The sequence below is a fragment of the Anomaloglossus baeobatrachus genome, chromosome 6 (genome assembly GCF_048569485.1).
Source record: "Anomaloglossus baeobatrachus isolate aAnoBae1 chromosome 6, aAnoBae1.hap1, whole genome shotgun sequence".
Taxonomy (NCBI): Eukaryota; Metazoa; Chordata; class Amphibia; order Anura; family Aromobatidae; genus Anomaloglossus; species Anomaloglossus baeobatrachus.
Window position 1 is genome coordinate 167179238 of NC_134358.1, and position 24963 is coordinate 167204200.

General features: G+C 42.8%; 1 protein-coding gene across 1 annotated transcript in view; it reads left to right on the forward strand.

The window, feature by feature from the left end:
* Positions 1 to 929: 929 nt before the first annotated feature.
* CLUL1 (clusterin like 1) overlaps positions 930 to 24963 on the forward strand; it is a 32227-nt gene continuing 8193 nt past the window's right edge. Inside the window, exons 1-5 of the mRNA XM_075316380.1 lie at positions 930 to 1038; positions 2591 to 2739; positions 12268 to 12441; positions 15508 to 15937; positions 24557 to 24676. Coding sequence (XP_075172495.1) covers positions 930 to 1038; positions 2591 to 2739; positions 12268 to 12441; positions 15508 to 15937; positions 24557 to 24676 — 982 coding nt within the window. The remainder of the gene's footprint in view (positions 1039 to 2590; positions 2740 to 12267; positions 12442 to 15507; positions 15938 to 24556; positions 24677 to 24963) is intronic.

Here is a 24963-nt window from a genome sequence, read left to right on the forward strand (position 1 = left end):
CCGCATTTTTGTGAATGCCTAAAAAGGTGCGTAAATAGATGTACACCACCGGACCACAGGCCAATCAGGAGTTTAAAGTGACTCCCTCTGCCTCACTACAGTGAATTTTCAGTTGTGAATTTTGTCTGAATCATGTTTTTCAGAGATTTCCATAGAGTGCAGAATAAATGTGAGCCTGACTGCGATCATTTGGAGGCAGAATGAACGAAGGCACAGCAGTAGAAGAATTGGCTTTATTTATTTTACGCTGTACACTGTGTGGTATAAATGATCAGGCGCCTTTATTTCTCAACAACTGTTTTTACAAAATAAAAATTTTTAACATCACCAAATTTTAACGGCTATAGTTGTTTTTATTTTTCTGCTGACAGTCTCATGTGAAGGCTTGTGTTTTTGCGGGATGAGTTGCGTTTTTTGTTGCTACAATTTTGGACTACATATTTTTTTTATCATTTTCTATTCTGCTTTTTGTGAGGCACAATGAAGAAGAAACAGCAATTCAGGATTTTTATTTTATGTATTTTTTTTAGGCCGGTTGGTCAACATGCCATAAAAGTGATAAAACAGCTTTATTCTTCAGATCTGTTCTATTACAGCAATACCACATGTATATTGTTTTTATTTATGGTTTACCTCCAAAGCAGTGAGGTTTGTGCCAAGACTCTAAAATTACCAGAATAGCACAAACAATCCCTCCATAAGAGTGCTTATTATGACATGAAAAGAATACCATTACATATTTGACTGGTTTTGCTACATAGTATTATTTTGTGCAATTAAAGGTCTTTTTAATGTCTGCCAATTCCTAGCTTACAGTATGTAATTCATAATTTACAGTAAATAAAACAGTAGTAGGTGGAAAATGATTGGAATGTCATCTAAAATGGAATAAAACGTATTACAATTCCATTTGTTTCCACAGGGGAAATATGAAATACCTATTTGCATTGATGATATATCTACTGTCTTTAAAACACCAACAAAGTGCACCAACATCAACAGAATTAGAGGACAAATCTCTCAGCAAGAAAATTAAAGGTAATAGCATGGTTCTGGCTCCACAGTTATCAGTATGTATATTCAATTTTTTTTTATAGTTCACCAGCAAATATTATCAGATACAGTGTTTGCCGAACGTTTTGGCTCCCTTGAAATTCTATTAGAAAATGAGTATTTTTCCCAGAAAATTATTGCAATTGCACGTTTTGTTATACACATGTTTATTTTCTTTGTGTGTATAGGAACAAAAAAAAACCCTGAAAAAAGATTACTTGTACATCATTTCACACAAAACCACAAAAATGGGCTGGGCAAAATTGTTGGCACCTTTCCAAAATTTTGGTAAACAACCTTGTTTCAAGCAAGTGATTCTTATTCACAATCACCTGTGGCAAGTAACAGGTGTGGGCAATATGAAAATCACATCTGAAACCAGATAAAAAGAGGAGAAGTTGACTCAATATTTGCATTGTGTGTCTGTGTATGCCACACTAAGCATGCAGAACAGAAAGAGAAGAGAACTGTCTGAGGACTTGAGGACCAAAATTTTTGAAAATAATCCACCATCTCAATTTTACAAGTACATATCCAGAGATCTAAATGTTCTTTTGTTCACGATGTGCAACATAATTTTACAACCTATAGCATTGTACCTAATCTCCCTGGATGTGTACAGCAGAGAAAAATTGTCGAAACGTTGGATATACTAGATCATAGAAAAGCAGCTCCAATCATGTTCCAAAGAAATTCAAGCTGTCCTGCAGGCTCAGGGTGCATCAGTGTCAGCTATCTGTCGACATTTGAATGAATTGCTATGGCAGGAGAACCAGGAGGATGCCACTGCTGACACAGACATAAAAATGCTAGACTGCAGTTTGCCAAAATGCACTTGAGTAAGCCAAAATTGTTGTGGGAGGTGCTGATGAAACAGCGTCCCGTAGTAACGATAATAAACACAAATTAACCTCACTCTCTGTTTGAGATGAAAAGGGTAATTTATTACAAGAAAATAAATTTTTTTATAATGAGCATCACGTCTGATGTTTCGACCCTTTTGGGTCTTCATCATGTGGTTGCTATAATGAGGAATGAGGGCATCCAGGAAGGCAAGCTAAATGGCGCCGATAAATCATGAGTGGGGCTGTGCTCCTTCAGCATCAGCGTCATTGCAGTTTGCTTTGTCTGCCCCATTATTGGCGTTTTGTGTAAAATTATGTCCAATTTACCTTTTTTTCCTCATTTTTTTGTGTTGCTCCAATACACAAAGGAAATAAATGTGTATAACAAAACATGTAATTGCAATAATTTTCTGGGAAACAATATCAAGAGTGCCAACATTTTTGGTCATGACTATTCATTCTGGCCTGCATAGAATTTTCCCAGTGCTCCTCTTCCTGCCAAACAATACAGAGTACAGTAAGCAGGCAATACACCAGTAAACATAAAAATTCCTATTAAATGGCAGACCAGATCTTATGGGGTGTAGGAAATGGAAACAGAAATCATATTGAAAATGATATCGAAAACTATAGAACATGAGTGAGCTCTATTTTTTTGTAACCCCAATTGCTCTTTGCCTTTTTATTTGTAGCACTTTCCAAAGTTGGTGAGGAGTATGTGGTACAAGAGATAAGGAAAGCCTTGGTGGGCGTAAAACAAATGAAGAAGATTATGGAAAGAAATGAAGAGAAGCATGAAAATATTTTGAAATCTCTCAAAAAAACTAAAGATGAAAATGAGGTAAAGAACATGAAATGTTTCCTACTTTACTAATGTACTATATTATTTAGTGTATATATTGTGAGAAAGCAAAGTAGATCATTGTGGAAGGTAGTTACAACTCCTGATAGCATATTCTGGGTATGTGCACATGGCATCACAAAAGCGTCCCATAAAATGAACTCAATGCGCAGCAATGTAAAAACGACATTGCTGTGCACATGTTCACTGTTGTGTCACGATATTTTAATCGCTCGTTCATTTGGAAACCCTAAAGTAGAAAAAAATAGCAATATGGTTCATTCATAGCAGAAGCTGCCTGTGCTTTATACTTGAAAGTGTAGAGGGAAAGATACTGGTGGTTGAGCTGCCGCAAGAGTGATCGCAAAGCCACTTCAGGGAAATGATTGCCAGCGGTTTCCTGAAGCAGCTTCAATGCTAAGTCAATGTGGTGAAATTATATGGTGGGCTGCAAGAGAATTGAAAATCCCCATACCTTTTCAAAACTAAAAGAACCTATGCTACCGGAATCAAAACTGTTATGATCTGACCAGTCCAGGACTGGTATCATTTTGCTGATTGCTGTGAGTTGCAGTGGAGAGATACCAGTTACGTAAGGTGTCTTACAAATGCCAATATTGTGTCAAGTTACACAGGTATATGGGTGGTATGAAGTCAGTGCTATAAGCCATTTCTCCTGGTTGAGTTGCCGAAATCACAGAGGTATTCATACATTATAACTGTATGAACGGTGAGAAAATCCAAGAAAATCCAAGGTACCGAAAACTTCTCTCCGTTAAGAAATCTTTATTTGCCCCAGCATACAGAGAAAAAAAAATGCAATAATGATGTTTCGGCCGACACAGGGCCTTTATCAAGCAATAAATATTACATACAAAGTCTTGGATTTTCTACAAAGTTGCGGCTAGTGGACAGCTGTACCAAGCAGCACCAATAGTGGAGTGAAGTTGAGTGAAGAGTGCGTCTGACGGTAAGGCCAAGAAAAATGAGTCTGTATGCTGATTCCTGCCAGAGAACTAGAGACAATGAGATGACTGGTGCCTGAGCATTAGGGACTAATACAAGAATACAAGATAGCTGCATGAACAGGAGGCAGGAGTGTACAAAGTTGCCATATAATTTATAGCAGTGCATTGCTGACAAAGATAGGGTGCAAAGAGAGGGCTTGTGCTAAGCACTGATAGTGTGTGCTGTGGTATGTTGTGAGTGTTGCAGAGACTGTACCACGGTAAAACAAAAATTTGAAGAGATTGCCATTGTTTTACATACCAACTGTCCAGCATTTTTTTGTGAAGTCATTGCCTCTTCTTAGATTTTTGCCTCCATGCAGCCTGTGCAGTCACACAGGGGCTCAAGAGGTAAGGGGGCCCATTTCTACCTCCAAAGCAGGAGAAATTGTGCTGAGCTTTTAAGCTGCGAACGGTCCATATACTGTTCTTGCACAGGGACCTTTTTGTGTCTGTGGCCACCAGTGCCTCCAAGTTAATTGCCTCAAGTGAGACTAACTATCAAGTGTGTTGCCTTTTCATGAGTAAAGCAGTAATAGCTGTCTCCTCGCTATGCAGTTTTTTTTAACGCCAAGAGTTGTTTTAAATCATCCCAGTCTTATCTTTCAAGGAGCTTTCAGATTATGATTTCAGATATTGCTTTCAAAAACGGCATAAAAACCTACATGTGGAAACCCCAACCTTAGCCCCCAAAAGCCAGGAAAAAAAGTGGATATGAACCTGATTTGAAGGAGTTTTCAGCTCAACATTCCTAACATTACTGATTTTAGACAGTCAATTATTCCATTGTTAAGAGCGTAATGAGAAGCACGATCAGCAGGATTACAAGTAATTACACATTCAGACAATCTGCTTATCAGGGGTCTAAAATAAGAAAAATGATGTCTAGTTTTCTGCCGAAATGTTCCATTCGGTACACTATGTACACTCAGAAAGAGATGATCCTATTTGGATTTTAAGTTATTTGTATGTAAATGTCAGAGAAAATGGAATGTTTATTCACCAGCTGATATTATGATCATGAGTATTCTTCTACCAAGGGCTCATGAGTGTTTCATGGGTTTCTTGGAACAGATTCTTTTGAAATAGGTTACACAGATGACGGCTTTAAACGCTCACAGTTTGATTACACTTCCAGCATAGATGATTTAAGTAAACAATATAAGAACATTCCAACTGGAATGTATTTTGAAATAAAACATTAAATTAACTATACTGTCCTTGAGATCGACTTCACTTTTTGTGCTTCCCGCACAGCTGCTGACTAGAGGAATCAGCCTGGAACTAAACATGGCCCCCTGTGTATCTCTCTGGTGGCCCCAATCTATTTACTTCTATATAATGTAAGGAATCAGAAATATGTGCACATTCTATATGGCTCACATTTCATATTGAGACCTATAATAGCCAAGACAAAATGTCAACTAACACATTTAAATTACTTAACGACCGCCAATACAATTGTACAAATGAAAAAGGCAAAGTGTCACTCTAAACAGAATACCACCGGAAAAGATGCCAAATGGAGTCCGAGGTGTCTCCATCGGCCTCATTATAGAGAGTGGTTCTGTCTGAATTGCATTTTTGTTGGAATTAAGTGTGTTAGATAGACAGCGGGGTGCAGAGGCAGTCGTGATAGATGCTGCTGTACGGCTGCAGCGCAGCCCTGGATCTCTTCTTTGCACCACCACCACCTCTCCAATGCAGGGGAAGGGTTGCTGGGACTTGTGGTGAGGGACACTTACTTTCAGGCCAGATGGTCCAGACTTGTTCTATCTTCGGGACCACTTTCCAGCTACCAATTGCAGCAGGTCCCCGTGCCCACAAACACCACACAAAGGCATTGTCTCTTTCAAACAGGAACATTACTTATCAAATCTTCACAATACAGTTTACCATCACGCCTGCGGCGAGTACACATCTTCTCTCTTACAGGGGACACAATACTACTTCTCCTTAATGCTTCCGCTGTATGCTCTGGTTCCCCTTCGTGGTTACCAATAGGAACCAAAGTCACACTTAATTTGCTGGCCAGCCACTTTCCTGGTACTCGAGCCTTCGAATTCCTCTTCCCCTCACTCATCTTCATGTTGTTGTCATCTATTCCTTCAGGGGTCAGTCATGCCACCCACAGGGATTAGATATAAGCTGTGACGGGGCCACTCTTCTGGTGTTGGTTTGTCAGGCCCTACTCCCCTCGTGGAAGCCCACTGACCTTTAGCCTGGTAAGGGGGTTCTTCGGGTATTCGCCAGGGGGTGGCCACCATCAGGCCATCCGGACTTCACCTTTTTGGGACGTGGTTTGCTCAGCCCAGCTCTCACCAGGGTCCCATGTTTCCAGTGCCAGGATCTGACCCAGCGGGTCTAAATTAGATAAAAGTATTGGGGTCCTCCTTCCTCACACCTACAGTAGATATGGGTTCTCACTCTCGCATCGGGATTCTCCTGCTTCTCCCTGGGTGTCCCCCTTTTTGTCTCCTACTCTCCTCCCACACTAACCCCTTCTTGCCTAGCAGGCACCAGGGGAGTGGCTTTACAAAGGGTGGCCACCTAGTGGCCAAATACCCACACACATTATACATAACTAAAATATCACACACTTCGTTTAGAACCGGTTTGCAGGTCTGGGGTGGGCAGAGCCCTGAACCCCCCCTCACAAGTGCTCAGCGGTGTCCTCTCCACTCCCAAATCGAAATGCCCCCCTCCTTCTAAGCCCTATTGTGTCTAAAGCAAATTAAAAAGCCCCGTGTGTAGCAGAATTGTAGTGATGAGAGCCCAATTAACAATTATTGGGTTGTGTGTCACCAGAAACACAAGTTGGGCACAATGTATGGGCACTAGGCTGGCATATTTGCATTTCTCCAGAGATAAAGCACGGCGTGGATGTTACAAAACAGTCAGTGCAGTCTTATATGAATTAATTGAGAGGTGCAATTTTTTCAATTGTTTTTTTTTTATGCTATTCTGGCACCTAAGGGGGCTGCACAAATATCGTCTGCAAACTATTCTAGCAAAATCTGTGGTCTGAAAACCAAATTAGTGCAGCTTCCTACTCAGCTCTGAAGTGTGACCAAACAGTAGTTTCTGACAACATATGGGGTATCACAGGGTTTGAGACAAATTGGGCAATAAATTGTGGAGTCCGTTTTCACCATTTAACCTTTGTGTAACTGACAAATTTACAGCTAATAAAAAAAATTACAATTTTATTTCTAAAATGTTATATTTCAACGTTCCGATGTTATAACACTCTGTGAGGCATCTGTGAGTTCAAAATATTCACTACACCCGTAGATGAATTTCTTAAGCAGTGAAGTTCCCAATATGGGGATCACTTGTGGGGTTTCTGTTTCTGTTGTGGGGTTTGCTGATTTGACACCTCAGGGGCTCAAGTAATAGAGTCCACAATCTATTCAAATGGAGTCTGCATTCTAAAAGTCAAGTAGTGCTCCTTACCATCCGATCCTTCTGTGTGCTCATACAATAGTGTGCAACCACATATGGGGTACTGCCACATTTGGAAAAAACTACATAACAAATTGTCCTGTCCATTTTTTCCTATTACCCATTTTGTGAATTAAAACTTTGAGGCTAAAATTTTACCGGAAAAACCATAGGTTGTTCGTTTCTACGATCTAATCTTATAAAATGTATATTTTATGGGTTAAAAATGCTTTCTACACAAATTAGAGAATTCAGTATGGGGTTTACTTTGCCAAATGGATTCACATTTGGGTGTTTCTGCCTTTTTGGCACCTTAGGGGTTTTGCAAATGCAACACAGTGTCCAAGTTTGCTATACAAAAATTAAATAGTACTGTCTGCTTTTAGAATTTTGCCATGTGCCCAAACATTAGTTATTGGCTGCATCTGGGCTATCACTGTGTTTGGGAAAAAATGTGCCACAAATTCTGTGGTCCGTTTTCTCCTATTCATTGCAAAAATTACAAATTTGAGGTTAAAACAATATTTTAGTGGAAAAAACATAGTTTTCGTTTTGACATCCATATTTTAAAACTTTGTTACGCACCTATGGGCTCAAGTGCTTAAAAAGGTTGTCCCGTACTTTTACATTGATGGCCTATCCTTAGGATAGGTTATCAATGTCTGATCGGCCGGGGTCCAACGCCCCGCCGATCAGCTATTCAGATCAATAGGAGGCGGACACTATCAGAAGACAGAGTAGCTCCTGGGACTGGCGCCGGTACTGAGAACAGCTGATCGGCGGGGCTGTGGGGTGCTGGATCCCAGCAGATCAGACAATAAAGGATAGGTCATCAATGTAAAAGTAATGGACAACCCGTTTAACACACAGCTAAATGGGTCCCTCAATGAGTTTAGTTTCCAAAATAGGGTAATTTGTGGTGGTTTCTGATGTTTCAGTACCTCAGGGACCCTGTAAATGTGACATGGTGCCTGCAATCTATTTCAGCCAAATTTGTGTTTCTGTCCAAGATCACAGATACAAAAATATATATATATATATATATTTTTATAAAAAAAACATTTTTTTTTTACACTTTTTCTTGTTTTTATAGTCCCCTTATGGGATTGAAAGCTGATACAATCTGATCGCTTCTGCGGCTCAGGGCGATGCTTTAGCTGTCAGCTAAACAACCTAAAAACACCTAGTGATAACGTCACAAGGCTACTTATGGCGATGGGAAATGGCATGTTTTAAATTCTGCTTGTTAGCTGCATATGTCAGCTGATCAGATCAGCTGACATGTATGGGGAAGCATGCGGACTCACTGAGTAAGCCCACATTAAAGGGACACACACGACCTATGACGTACAGTTACGTCATAAGTAGTGATGGGCAAACCCAACCTGTAGAGTTCGGGGTCTGTACCGGATATCTAGTGTCCGTGCATGGACACTGAACACTGACTTGCCAGAGAAGTCCGTGTTACTGTTCAGAATCGGCCACCCAGATAATTAAAAATTAAAGGAGAAAGAAAGAAAGTAAGGAATAAAGTAGGACTGTTATACTTACTGACCTTCCCCATGGCTGTCACACTGCTTTCGGGTCCGATCATTAGCTCAAACACATATTCATCACTTCACCCACCCACTGTCAGTCCCGGCATCTGTGATTAGTTGCAGTCCCACATGCTTTCTGCGTTCCTATAGTGGTGTAATAATATATAAATAAATTGGGGTAGGTTCCCCCCATATTGTGATACTCAGAGCAGATAAAGCATATGGCTGTAGTCCCAAGCCGTGTGCTTATCTTGGCTGTGTATCAAAATAAGAGGAACCCTATGAGGCTTTTTTTTTAAATTATTTAAATAAATAATTTTTAAAAACCGGTGTGCAGTCACAACTATTTTTGATACCCAGCCAAGATAAAGCAGCCAGCTGGGGGCTGGTATTTTCAGGCTGGGAAAGTCTATTGTTATTGAGCCCACAACCTAAAAATAGCAAACTGCAACCGCCCAGAATGATCACATCCATTAGATGCGACAATATCGGCACTTCACCCGGCTCATCTCAATTGCCCTGGTTTGATGGCAATCGGGGTAATATAATGGGTTAATGACAGCTCACTGCTGCTATTAAGCCCTAGATTAGTCATGGGTGGGAGTGTATGAGACCCTTCATTGCTAATCATGTAAGTGATAATAAATAAACTCAAACACCGAAACACAAACACCGAAAAAATCCTTTAGTTGAAATAAAATACAAAAAAATCCCTCCCTCTTTCTCAAATTTATTAGCAAACCAAACAATCAGGTCCGACGACAATCTGACCTCCTGCTGTGGCTTCAGGCAGAGACTGAGTGAGCCACCTCTGATTGGTGACTTCAATGAGTTTACTGCTGTCACAGCTGGAGGTTCCCACAGTCAGGTAAATTCACCTCATGTGAACTCATTGAATTCAGTGAACTCATTCAGGTCTCATTAGACCTGCATCTCATGGCAGAAAACTGCTTTTTTATCCAAGAGATGCAGATTTGGTGTTGGAATTTATACACAAAATTCCTGCTGCAATACTGCATCTCCTGGCAATATAACGCATCAAAACGTTTTGTGGGGTGAAGGGTGTGTCACGGGTGACAGACAGTCATCTGTAATCGGGCAATAGAAGGTCACAGCAGTTGGCTGCGCAAACTACTCCCTGACCTTGACCTTCTATCATTCCTGCTTGATGTATTTGGTATCTTATGTATCTCCTCTGTTTTATTTTCATCCCTTTCCCTTTAAGACCCTGCAAAGTTCTTCACCCTTTCAGCTGCTTTTCATAAGCACATTCTTGGTGTTTATATATGCCCTCATTTTCCCATGCTCCGTGCAGGTGATAAGTCCTCTACCCTTTACAAGTCTTCAATGCAAACAGCTCTTCTGGTATAACCTGGTTGTTGTTTGCAGTTGCCTTTTCTGAGGTGTCTGGAGATGAGTTGTTGTTTTCTTCCCTTGTTGTGCATCCTTTAGTGCTCAGTGGGATTGATGAAAGTTCATCCCAACTGCTCCCTACCTCGGGCTCAGAGACAGGGTCAGGTATCCTGCTCAGCACATAGGTGTGGAACCTATCTAGGGCGGTGAGCGAACCCAGGGCCCAGCAATAGGTTTGGTCAGGGGTCACCATCTCCCCTTCCCTAGACATAGGGTTTTCCTTCCCTTTTGCCATATGCTGGGTACTTCCCTGTACCTAGCGTGACATGCATTGCGTTTTCATGCATTTTTTGCCAGGAGATGCAGATTTGGTGCAGGAATTTGATGTAAAAATTCCAGCACCAAATCTGCATCTCTAGGCAAAAAAAAATTTGATTTTCTACCAGGAGATGCAGGTCTCATTGAACTGAATGAGTTCACGAAGGTGAGGTCACTGAGTTCAATGAGTAAACCTGAGTCAGTGACATCAACGCTCATAGCTGCAGCTAAGTAAGTCTCTGCTTGAAGCCGCAGAAGCCAGACATGCTCTGTAATGTGAACACGCACTGCGACTTCTGGATATTGCAGAGCCGGGATCATCGTGAGACCTCGTCTGGATTACATCAGACTTTGGTATTTGGTGGGTTAATAAATTGGAGAAAAAGGGTGGGTTTATTGTATTTTTTTTTCAAATAAAGGATTTTTTCGGTGTTTGTGTTTATTTCTTATCACTTACAGAGTTAGTAATGGGGGGTCTCATAGACCCTACCCATAACTAATGTAGGGCTTAGTGGCAGCAGTGAGCTGTCATTAACCCCTTATATTACCCCGATTGCCACTGCACCTGGGCAATTAAATTGAGGTAGGAAAAGTGCCAGGATTGTCGAATCTAATGAATACAACAATTCTGGGCAGCTGTAGGCTGCTATTTTTAGGCTGGGGGGCCCAATAACCATGGACCTCCCCAGTTTGAGAATACCAGCCCCTAACTGTCTGCTTTTGTTTGAGTTTGTGTCAAAATTGGGGCGGGGCTGTTTTTATAAATTATTTATTTAAATATTTTTTAAAAAAAAGCCATATGCCTCTTATTTTGATACACAGCCAAGAGAAGCACATGGCTGAGGACTGCAGCTTGTAGCCGTATGCTTTATCTGTGCTATGTATCATAATATGGGGGGGGCGCTATGCCATTTTATTTATTTATTTTTACACCAATATAGACACACAGATTTCTCTGATTGAAAACCGTCAGACGCTGTCACACAGGGTAGAGGCACATCTGAATGAAACTAATCAAAGACTCCAGGACTGTCAGTCAGTGAGGGAAGCAGTTCATATGCATGAGAGTAATGAGCGGCCCTGGAAATAGTATGAGCAGCCCAGAAGCAGTGTACTGCCACATGAGAGACTCGGTAAGTATAACACACCTTCTTTCCCCTTTTTTTCCCCCTTTTTTTCTTTATTTTTCCGTTTTTTGTTTTTTTTAACTACCTAAGTTGCTGAATGCGGATTGTTACCTAGAGTTCCCTGGGAACTCCAGGCCCAGGGTCAGTGCTCGGGTACTTTTGAACCCACATGGATCCGGACTTTTACAGTTTGAGTCCGCCTATCACTATTAAGGAAGTATAGGCACACAGAGCCTTCTTGGCATATGCTTGGCCAGTATATACCAAGATCTTACAGCCTTAACTGTATTAAAACACATAGTCAGCTACACATTTTAATACACCTATATTCAATATATGGGGTTAGTGGTATTGGTATAGAATATTGATCCAAGAATTTGATTGCCAACTTGGGTATGTAAGGAATATTTTCCACTTAATCACAAACGTAATCTAACGTTTAAGGACTGGCATTGCCTACCTCTTGATAATCTTTTGCAGATATGGCAAAATTGAACTTGATACACTTTTTGCATCCCACTATTCGACTATACATATATTTGATATTTTTAGCAGAATCTTATCAAATGGTCTCAACAAACATTAGCACAAAGTATTTAGCTTGAGCCCGTTTTTTCTTTTGAACATTGCTAGGAAATTCTAGTACTAAAATATGAGTGCCTTGCAGTTGCTTAGCCATTTTTTGTCTTACAATGGTAAGGATGCATCACAAATACCAGTTATTAACTATATCATTACTAGGAGGCTGAGAGGCTCTTTGAGGACATTAATGAAAAGCTGAATGAAGCAGAAATACAATGCAGACAATCGCTTATCCCAGAGTGGGAAGGATGTAAGTCGTGCCTTGAATGGTCTTGCATTAAATTCTACACCAACAGTTGTTCTCAACAAGAATTACAGACATTTGTTGTTAAGGTAAGATCAATTCAATATATAACCTAGGCCTGTCATACTAGTATATATTATATTCACTGTACTGTTCATGAACAATTAGCAATATTTGAATTACATGCAATTGAAAATGATCCATTGGAGAGATATTTAATTTGCCACTGTGGTTTGGCGTCTCCTGGGACTGTTAACATCCAGCTACTTAGGCTGGTTTCACACTACGTCTTTTTAACATCCGTTGAAAACGTTTTTTTAACGGAAGTACGGATCCTGCTTTTACAGCAAATAACGTATGCAAACGCATATGTTATTTTGCAGGATCCTGCAGTGGATGTTTCGGGGCGGGCATTGTAGTCATGTGATCGGGAGTGAGGGTAACTAGACTGGGAGGAGGCTTCTGACAGCTGCAGACGCTGGTAACCAAGGTAAACATCGGCCTTGGATACCCGATATTTATCTTGGTTACGAGTCAGCTGCTCGGAGCCGGGCTGCTTGCACGGAGGAGAGAGAGAGAGAGAGAGAGAGAGAGAGAGAGAGAGAGAGAGATATATATATATATATATATATATATATATATATATATATATATATATATATATATATTCTGGGCATGCTCAGTCCAAAAGCAGGATCCTGTCTATCAGCATGCAACGTTCACCTGCGTTTGCGTGCGTTATAGTCAGGATCCAGCAATTTGCAGTATTTGGACGGAGCTCAAAAACGCTACATGTTGCGTTTTTGAAACATGTTAAAATAACGCAAAAGGACGGATCCTGCGTCTAACGGACGCAAACGCACGCAAACGCAGGTGGACGCGAGTCCATTGAAAATGCATTGACATGAAAACGGATTTGCACAGGATCCGTACTTCCGTTAAAAAAACGTTTTCGACGGATGTTAAAAAGACGTAGTGTGAAACCAGCCTTAGATGAGTGCTAGTGGATGGCCATGCTCAATTCTTATCCCACTGCTGGAATTTCATTTCTTTATTGTGCCATGATCTTGTCTTCAATAAATACTAGTCAATACAGATTGGATATTTATTCAATTCTGCTTTGGCTGGTAAAACTAATGTATTGATAGTAATAGACCAATACAGAGCAAAGCTTGTAGAGATTTGTAATGATATAATGGTTTACAATATATTTGGAACTGTAATGAATACTAAGTACTATTTTTTTCACTGCTATGGACTCTATGTAAGAGAAGTTCCTGGGAACTATTGTAGATTTACAGCAGTTGGTGGGAAGGAGATTAACTGGGGAAAGAACGTAACTGTGGCCTTGATTCATCAATTCTGGAAGTGTTTGACATGCCACAACATTTTTGTGAAACTCAACGTTGTGCAAAAATTTAACTCCAGTTTCAGCCAGGTCAGACCACTTTATGAAAGTAGGTGGAGCTTTACCGTAATCAGAATTTAAATCACAGAAGTGGTGTGAAATACGACAGAAATGTACTGCAATACCGGAGTGCAGTGTATATATATTTAAATCTCTTAAAGGGAACTCATCAGGCGATTCACAATGCCTAAACTGCAGGCGGCAAGAATCGCAGCCTGGATACACAAATGTAGCCTGGTATATCTTGTAATGAAACAGTGTTTCAGAATAAAATATATTTTCACATTCCATCTGGATCCCCTTCTTCTGCATAAATATGCACAATGAAATGGAGGAAAGGTGTTAGAAGATTGCTGCAGGAGAGAGAGAATCCTGACCCCAGAGTAGTTGAGAGGTAGTTTTACTATGCATTTCAGGCTCGGTATGAGTTTTTCAAATATAAAGGGATTGCTATTTAGATTATAAGATAGGATTTAGCGCTATATAGAATTGGGGAGTAGTCCAAACAATGAGAAATATAGACAGGCCGGGAATAGAAGAGATTTTGCAGTGTATTAATGTCTGGTGGTGTGCAGGGCCGGTGACGTCACATATACAGATATCTGCCAAGGTACGTGTATTTTCTGCAGGTAATGTGCAGCTGTCTAAATAAAGGACGCTAAATGTTTTTTTTAATAGCAGTATAAGATATTGCAGTGTCTTTCTATTTAAGTGAATAGGCTAAAGCTCCAATGCTGTGACAGTACAGCACGGGCAAATATAACCCAACATGCAAGAGACTGTAAACAATAGAGAGGTTGCAGCATTGTCAGACAGCTGATTGGAAGAGCTGCCCATTGTCAACCACCCACCAATCTCATATCGTGGACCCTGGGTTCAAATCCCACCAAGGACAACATCTGCAGGGAGTCTATATGTTCTCCCCATGTTTCAGTGGGTTTCCTCCAGGTACTCCAGTTTCCTACCATATTTCAAAGACATACAGATAGGGAATTTATATTGTGAGCCCCAATGGGGACTGAGATGATGTCTGTAAAGGCCCCGTTACACGCAGTGATATATCGCCGGGGTCACGGATTCAGTGACGCACATCCGGCATCGTTAGCGGCGTCGTTGCGTGTGACACCAACGAGCGGCCGTTAACGATGGAAAATACTCACCATAACGTCCATCGTTGACACGTCGTTCATTTTCAAAAAATCATTGATTGTTGAGGATGCAGGTTTTTTGACATTTCCGAGGCAGCACACATCGCTATGTGTGACACCTCGGTAACAACAAACTACAGCTTACCTGCGGCCACCGGCAATGAGGAAGGAAGGAGGTGGGTGGGATGTTACGGCTGCTCCTTTCTGCCCGTCCACTTCTATTGGGCGGCCGCTTAGTGACGCCGCACGAACCACCCCCTTAGAAAGGAGGCGGTTTGCCGGCCACAGCGACGCCGCTAGGCAGGTAAGTCCGTGTGACGGCTCCTAACGATACTGTGCGCCACGGGCAGCGATTTGCCCGTGACGCACAAATGACGGGGGCGGGTACGCTCGCTAGCGATATCGCTGCGTGTAAAGCCCCCTTTAGGCACTGAAAAATTAATGACACTAAATAAGCAAGGAAAATAAATCAATAATATTGATGGCCTATACTAGGGATAAGACACCAATTTTAAAAAGCTGAATAACCCTTTTAAGATTTTGTAAATTAAAATACATATTGCACTTTGCACTTCTAATCATATTTTTGTTTAAAACAGGCTCAATTAAAAGAGTCACCACCAAAAAGTCTTATTTCTGGAGACATGGAAGAAGAATTTAAAAGTGAACACTACATGGCTTTTCAGCTCAGCAAGAAAAAGAGCTTTTACAGTCAGCTGATGTCAGACATTAGCACCATCTTTAATAAAAGCATTGCATTTTTTAAAAACTCCCATAATGGGTTCAATGAATCATTTCAGAATAATTTTTTTTCTGACTTTAATCAGTTAAACATCAACAACTCAAATATGGTGACTGACAGGGATCATGTAATCATCTCAAATTATTTTCAGCACTGGGATTTTTCGGGCTTACTTCAAAGTTTGTATGAATTTGGACAGTCTGTTTTTGAAATTGTGGCTGAAATATTTGTCTTAATGTTCAAAAAGTTCAATGGTGAGCTAAACGATCCATACATGTCCCCACAAGGTAAGATTTTTATTTCAATAAATTACATAACTTTACACATTAGTGTTTAGACCAAATGCTGAAAAAGAAAGAAAATCACCCATATAACTTATACAGTTGAAACCAGAAGTTTCCATCCACTATCTAAAAAGACACATCTGCATGTTTTTCTCACAATTTGATATGAAATCAGAATAAACCTTTCCCGTTTTAGGTCAATTAAGAACCAAAATTATTTATATGTGCCAAATGCCAGAATAATGAGAGAGAATGTTTTAAGGCATTTTTATTACTTTCTGCAAAGTCAAAAGTTTACATACACCAAGACTCCTATGCCTTTCAATATGTGACAGCCCATATGATGATGTTTTGTCTTTGGAAGCTTCTGATAGGTTTATTGGCAACAGCTGAGTTAATTAGAGACACAGCTATGGATGTATTTTAATGCACATCTAAAACACACTGCTTCTTTGTGTAGAATCATGGGAAAGTCAAGAGAAATCAGCCAAGATCTCAGGAAGAGAATTGTGGACTTGCACAAGTCTGTTTCATCCTTGGGTACAATTTTCAGATACCTAAAGGCACCTCAATACCGCTCAAGAAGGAGACTGGTTCTGAGTACCAGAGATGAATGTGTTTTGGTCAGACATGTGCATATCAATCCAAGAACAAAAGCAAAAGACCTTGTGAAAATGCTGGCGGAACCTCGTAAGATTGTGTCATTGTCTACTGTTAAGTACTGTATCAACATGGGCTGAAAGGCAACTCTGCCAAGACAAAGCCAATACTCCAAAAGAAACATAACAAAACAGATTAATGTTTGCAAATACACAGAGGAACAAAGACCTTAATTTTTGGAGACATGTCCTGTGGTCTGACAAACTAAAATTGAACTGTTTGGCCATAATAACCATCGTTAAGTTTGGAGGAAAAAGGGAGAAGATTTGAATCCTAAGCACACCATCCCAACTGTGAAACATGGGGGTGGCAGTATCATGTTGTGGAGTTGTTTTGCTGCAAGAGGGACTGGTGCACTTCACAAAATAGATGGTATCATGAGGAAACAAGATTATGCAGCAATACTGAAGCAACAACTGAAGACATCAGCCAGGAACTTAAGGTTGGGGGGAAATGGGTCTTCCAAATGGGCAATTACCCAAAGCATACTACCAAACTGGTTACAAAGTGGCTCAAGGATAACAAAGTCAATGTCTTGGAGTGGCCATCACAAAACCTTGATCTCAGTCCTATTGAAATTTTATATGCAAAGCTGAAAAGGCAAGTGTGAGCAAGACAACCTACAAATGTGGCTCAGTTACACCAGTTCTGTCAGGAGGAATGCGCCCAACTTCCTACCAACTATTGTAAGAAGCTTGTGGAAGGGTATCTAAAACGTTTGACCCAAGTCATACAGTTTAAGGTCAATGGTACCCAATACTAATGATGTGTGTAAACGTTTGATTTTGCAGAAAGTAATAAAATGCTTTAAAACATTCTCTCTCTCTCATTATCCTGGCATTTGGCAAATATAAATATTTTTTTTTAATACTAAATGACCTAAAACGGGAAAGGTTTATTCTGATTTCAAGTACAATTTAGAGACAGAGACCCTGACTCCAACGATTTGTCACCTACTGGGTTGCTTGTTATAGCTTTGACAAAATCTATTTTATCAGCATGAGATAATGATAGAGTACTAGTAAGCATACTGCCATGTAATCCAGCTATGACTGCACCACTAATTGGTAGTTTTTTTTCCTATGCACTGTGTACATACAAAGTTGCCAAACCAGTGCTGTGTGCAGGTCCGAATTCAGAGATCTGCTGTAGATTTACAAAGATTTTTTAAAGCCAAAACTACAGCAACCAGTAAAGCAAGTGACACATTGCTGGAATTGGGGTCTCTGCCTCTACATCACACTGCTCTCAGATGGGGTAGCAAAAACCTGGTGACAGATTCCCTTTAGCAGTTCCCTTTAGCTGTTTTTTTATCTTTGATCCTTTACTATCCATCAGTAAGTGGTGAAGGCTGAATTGTCGGCAGCTACAGTATAATGGTTACTATCAAGTTTCTAGAATGGCAAGAATACATATGATGGGACCCATCAGGGTTTCCAATAGAGAGCAAAAAGTGTTGCAAACCCTCAATAACATCTTAGGCTACTTTCACACATCAGTTTTTTGCCATCAGGTTCAATCCGGAAAAAAACGGGTAAAACGGATCCAGTACCGCATCCGTTTTTTCCCCATAGACTTGCATTGTTACCGGATTGTACCGGATGGCTTTGCGGTGCATCCGTTTTTTTCCGGATGCGGCAAAATAAATAAATGCGGCGGCCGGAGGCAACGTAGCTTGCAACGTTTTTTTGTCCGGCAAAAAAAACGCATCGCGCCGGATCCGGCGCGATACGGCGTGTTTTACAATAGAAGCCTATGGACGCCGGATCCGGCGTAATGCGGTAAAAAACGGATGCGGCCGCCGGTTCCGTTTTTGTTAACTGCGCATGCACCAATGTAATTAACAAAACGGATCCAGCCAAAAACCGGACGAAAAGGATGCAAAAACGGATGCAAACCGTATCCACCGGATCCGTTTTTTAACGGATCCGGCATAACGGATCCGTTAAAAAAACGGATCCGGTGGATACGGTTTTCACTTTTTTTTCAGGATCCGTTGGATCAGGAAAAAAAAGGACTGTGCCTGAATACAGAAAACTGATGTGTGAAAGTAGCCTAAATGACCTTTTCTGTACATTTTCAGTACAGGTCATTGCAGAGTGCATGGAGAGGACTCATAAAATGAGCCTGCTCCATAGGCGGCAGATGCCAGCTGAGTAATATAGCCAGCAACTGCATCTCTAACAGCAGGGTCTGCAGCTTGCTCCAATAGCTGCTATTATCCATTTAAATACTCCTCTTAGCCACTGACTAAGGCATTTAAATGATGTATTTGCTGGTGCACTTGTATGCCAGATCCTACCAGTCCCCCTGCAACATGATCTATAATTGTGGCCAGCCTAAGGCACACCTATGCAATATTCATGCTGTCTAATCATCATCTTGATATGCCACACCTGTGAGATGTATGGATTATATCAGCAAAAGAGAAATGCTCACTAACACAGATTTAGACAAATTTGTGAATAATAGAAAAAGGCGTTTTGTGCACATAGAAAATGTCTTCGATCTTAGAGGACAGCTCATGAAGAAAGAGCAAAAACAAGTGTGTTTATATTTTTGTTCAGTATATGTACATGTTTATACATATACTAGAAGGTGGCCCGATTCTAACGTATCGGGTAGTGTAGAATGTGTATGTAGGTTAGCAAATTGAATAATAATATAATCAGTAAGTCTTGACTAATGATGGTTCATTTTTTGCTCGTTGGACTCCTGCTGTGCAGCACGCATCGGCATGTTTGACAGTGAGAGACCAACGATCTGAATGGGCAGGGAGCCGGGGTAAGCTAGTAACCATGGTACACATCGGGTAACTATGGAAAGCGGTTTCCATAGTTACCCGATGTGTACGCTGGTTAACAGCTTACGCCGCCTCCGGCACATGTGTGCCGAGAGCCGGGGTAAGCTAGTAACCATGTTACACATTGGGTAACTAAGCAAAGTGGTTTCTATAGTTACCCGATGTGTACCATGGTTACCAGCCTACACCCTACGCCGGCTCCAGCACACGTGTGCCGGGAGTCGGGGTAAGCTAGTGGTTTCACACATCCGGCTTTTTCCACTTTGTCTTGCCAGTGTGGCCTTCCGGGGGTGCAGCAGTCACCTGGGAGTCGGGGCTCCGTGTGGGTTTGGGGAATGCATGTGGGGGGCGGGGCCAGGGCAAGTGTCCAATGCGTGAGGGGGTGGGGCCTGGCTGAGCGGCCAATGCGTGCAGGGGGCCGGGGCAAGCGGCCAATCCATGCGGGGGCGGAGCCTGGCCGAGCGGCCAATCCGTGCGGGGGGCAGAGCCAAGGCGAGCGGCCAATGGGACGGTTGTCACTGTAACGACATAATTTTGGAGCAAGACAGACAGACAGACAGAATAAGGCAATTATATATATATAGATGTATGTGTGTGTATATATATTGTAGTATAGTATATCACAAAATCACAAAACTGAGCACACCCATCACATTTTTGACATTTTTTATTCTATTTTTTCATGGGACAATACTGAAGATATGACATTTTGATACAATCTAAAGTAGTTAGTGTACGGCTTCTATAACGGTTTAAATTTGGTGTGTTTTCTAAATAACTCCACACGCTGTCATCAATGTCTAAACTGCTGGCAACAATAGTGAGTGCACCCCTAAATGAAAGTGGCAAAATTGTGCCCAAAGTGTCAAACTTTTGAATGGCCACCATTATTTTCAAAGACTGCCTTAATTCTCTTAAAACTGGGGATCACTAGAGCTTCACAGAAGCCACTGGAACCTCTTTCACTCCTTCATGACAACATCACGGAGCTGCTGGATGTTGGAGACATTGTGCTCCTCCACCAGGAGTTTGAGGAGGCCCTACAGATGCTTAATGGAGTTTAGGTCTGGAGACATGCTGGGCCAGTCCAGCACCTTTATCCTCAGTTTGTTTAGCTAGGCAGTGGTCGTCTTGGAGGTATGTTTAAGGCTGCTCTCATGTTAGAATACTGCCCTGAAGCCCAATTTCTGAAGGGAGAAGATCATGCTCTTTGTACTCCTCCCCTGTTTGCTGTCACACATGCTTAACACCATCTAAACCACATAAGTTTATCTTGGTCTCATCAGACCACAGGACATGGTTCCAGTAATCCCTGTCCTTAGTCTGCTTGTCTTCAGCAAGCTATTTGTGAGCTTTCTTGTCCATCATTTTTAGAAGAGGCTTCCTTCTGGGATGATAACCATGCAGACAAATTTTGATGCAGTATGCGGCATGTAGTCTGAGCACTGACAGGCTGATCTCCCACCTCTGTAACCTCTTCAGCAGTATGGGCAGCACTCTATTTCGAAAAAACAACCCTTGGATATGATGATGAGCATGTACACTTAACTTCTTTGGTCAACCATGGCAAGGCCTGTTCTGAGTGAAACCTGTCTTGTTAATCCACTGTATGCTCTTGGCCACTGTGCAAAAGCTCACTTTTAGGGTGTTGACAATCTTCTTATAGCCTAAACCATCTTTATGTAGAGCAACAATTCTTTTTTTCAGATCCTCAGAGAATATTGTGCCATGAGGTGCCATGTTCATCTTCCAGTGGCCAGTATGAGAGAGTGTGAGAGATGTAGCGCCCCTTAATCCATCAGGGTGCTACAAGGTTCAGCATCCCCACCAGGATGCAAGGCCTACCCCCTTAGGTGCCCAGAACCCCAGTGCCGGTAACTCCAAGAACCAAGGTAATCCCAGTTTTCCCCAACATTCCCACATACAATGGTACCTAGCTAGGGTGGGACCAATGGATGGCTAGGGTAAGACCAATGGAGCCACTCCAGTCCACTAGTTGACCAGTTGGGAGGGGCAGACTGTGGAGACTAGTCGGGACACAGGAAGACAGTAGTCAGAATGAGAAGGAAGTCTGCAGTGAAAGGGAGCAGACACAGAGAGCTGAGTACTGACTGGAAGTGAAGTGACACCCTGACTCGGGTTAACGGTGACCTGGTACCCAGGAGAGGTGGTTGCCAGAGGAGTATGATGGAGTACTCCCGAAACTGTGTACCGACAGGGTACAGGACCCTAGGACAGGAAAGAGCTTCAAGCCGACCTGTTAACACCTGCACAGCAAAGGGGACCATCAAGGACCTTGCTGACCCTAAAGAATCTGAAGACTCAGTAGCAAACGAAGAACTGGGGACAGGACCAGAGACTCCAACCCCACAGGGTTCATGCTACCATCAGGCGGACAGAAGTGGACAAACCACAGACCGGGGACCCCCAGTGTTCTTTACCACGGGGACCCACTTACCAGAGACAGGTGCAGCGGAAGAAGGTACCAAAGAAACAGACTGTCACTAGGATGAAGGGGACCTGGAGAAAAGTGAGTAAAGACTAGTTGCATGGAATACCAGTCTGGACTCCTTCTTCCGACATCCACTGCACCATACACCCACTGGGGCAATACCCTACTTGCGGAGGGACTACCATACTAGCTGCTCATACCATCAGCCCCAGTGGAGACATTCTGTAGCGGCGGCTCCCTAAACGTATCCGCAACACCGCAAGTGGTGTCACAAATAACTTCATTCACTAATCCCCTGTAAATATCCACATTACAAAAAGGGCCCAGGGCATGGAACTGGTAACGGCCACCATCGTAACATTCCCAAGACGTACACTACCCGGAACTGAGTACCCCATATCCCTGGCTACTACAAGAGACATCACCAAATTTAACACAACAGCTCCCCATTCACAGATTAGACCTTGAAACACTAATGAGTCACATGACACTTTGGAGGGAAAATGCTTAATTGGGCACAATTTGACCATTTTCACATAGGGGTGTACTCACTTTTGTAGCCAGCGATTTAGACATTAATGGCTGTGGGTTGAGTTATTTATAGGACACACCAAATCTACACTGTTATACAAGCTGCACATTGACTACTTTACATTGTATCAAAGTGTCACATCTTCAGTTTTGTCCTATGAAAAGATATAATAGAATAGTTCCAAAAATGTAAGGGATGTACTCACTTTTGTGAGACACTATATATATATATACTAGAAGGTGAGAACTATATATATACTAGAAGGTGGCCCGATTCTACGCATCGGGTATTCTAGAATTTACGTATTGTGTGCGTTTTGGGGGGAGGTATGTTTTGTGCAATGTGTGTGTTGTGTGGTATGTGCGTATATTTGTGTGTGCCGCGGTGTTTGTGTGTTGGGTGTTGTGTGTGTGTGCGGCGTTGTCTGTGTGTGTGGGTGTCTGTGTAGGGCAGTGTTTGTGGTTCCCAGTGTGTGTGTGGTGTGTTGTGCGGTGCGGTGTGTGTGTGTTTTGGGGGGAGGTGTGCACCCCTCATCGTGCTTCATCCCCCATGCTGCGCACCCCCCATCGTGCTCCATCCCCCATGCTGTGCACCCCCCATCGTGCTCCTTCCCCTTGCTGCGCACCCCCATCATGCTCCATCCCCCATGCTGCGCACTCCCCATCATGCTCCATCCCCCATGCTGCGCACTCCCCATCGTGCTTCATCCCCCATGCTGCGCACCCCCCATCGTGCTCCATCCCCCATGCTGCGCACCCCCCATCGTGCTCCATCCCCCATGCTGCGCACCCCCCATCGTGTTTCATCCCCCTATTCTGGGCACCCCCCATCGTGTTTCATCCCCCCATTCTGGGCACCCCCCATCGTGCTCCATCGCCCACGCTGCACCCCCCATCGTGCTCCATCCCCCATGCTGCGCACCCCCCATCGTGCTCCATCCCCCATGCTGCGCACCCCCCATCGTGTTTCATCCCCCTATTCTGGGCACCCCCCATCGTGTTTCATCCCCCCATTCTGGGCACCCCCCATCGTGCTCCATCGCCCACGCTGCACCCCCCCATCGTGCTCCATCCCCCATGCTGCACTCCCCATCGTGCTCCATCCTCCATGCTACGCACCCTCCATCGTGCTCCATCCCCCATGCTACGCACCCCCCATCGTGCTCCATCCCCCAAGCTGTGCACCCCCCATCGTGTTTCATCCCCCCATTCTGGGCACCCCCCATCGTGGTCCAACCCCCATGCTGCACCCCCCATCGTGCTCCATCCCCCATGCTGCACACCCCCCATCGTGTTTCACCCCCCCATTCTGGGCACCCCCCATCGTGGTCCACCCCCCCATGCTGCATCCCCCATCGTGCTCCATCCCCCATGCTGCACTCCCCATCGTGCTCCATCCCCCATGCTTCAAACCCCTCAGAGAGGAGTATAATAGGAGGAGTATAATAGGAGGAGTATAATGGGAGGAGTATAATGGGAGGAGTAGTCCTGGGGGGTGGTGTACAGGTGCCCAACGGGGGGCGTGGCCGAGCGGGCATAGTGTGAGGGGGCGTGGCCTAGCGGGCATTGCGTGCGGGGGCGTGGCCTAGCTGGCATTGCGTGCGGGGGTGTGGTCTAGCGGGCATCGCGTGCAGGGGGCGTGGCCTAGCGGGCATCACGTGCGGGGCGTGGCCTAGCGGGCATCGCGTGCGGGGGGCGGGCCTGGCCAAACGGTTAATCCATGCGAGGGGCGGGGTCAGGCTGAGCCGAGCGGCCAATCCGTGGGGGGGGCAGGGCCAGGCCGAGCCCAGCGGCCAATCCGACGGTTGTCACTGTAAGGACACAATTTTGGAGCAAGACAGACAGACAGACAGAATAAGGCAATTATATATATAGATATGCGTGTGTATATAATATATGTATGTGTTTGTGTATATATATATATATATATATATATATATATATATTTATATATTAATACTGGCAGAGAAAACATCTAAAATCACTGTGCACACTGCACATCTGCTTTTGTACATTTATCCAAATTTTCCACTGAGGCTCCTCCCATAACATTTGCACTTTGTCCTTATTCTGATTCATCTCAGGAATCTGAACAATTTATTGTTGGAAATATTTTTTTTTCAAGTTGATATAGTGAAATTACTTGTTCTTTCGATACTATGAACATGTGTTATAGAATCTCCAGTTCATCCAAGATCTATGCCGAGCAAAGAATTGTGCAATGAACTTCAAAATTCTTCAGAATGCCTGCTGTTTCAGAAGAGATGTCAGCTATGTTATGAATCTGTGATGAAAGGTATAGTAATGTATTCACATTTATTTAAGTTTACAATTCAAATTATTAGCAGACAGCTCCAAATATGGGGAAATTACAGCTCATATTTAGAGATGAGCAGACCACTGGAAATTCAGATCCGCTATGTTCAGCCGGACTTTGAATAAAAGTCTTAGGGGTACTTCACACGCTGCGATATCGCTAAAGATTTATCATCAGGGTCACGGTGTTTGTGACGCACATCCGGCGTTGTTAGCGGCATCGCAGTGTGTAACACGTACGAGCGACCTTAAATGATCGCAACAGAG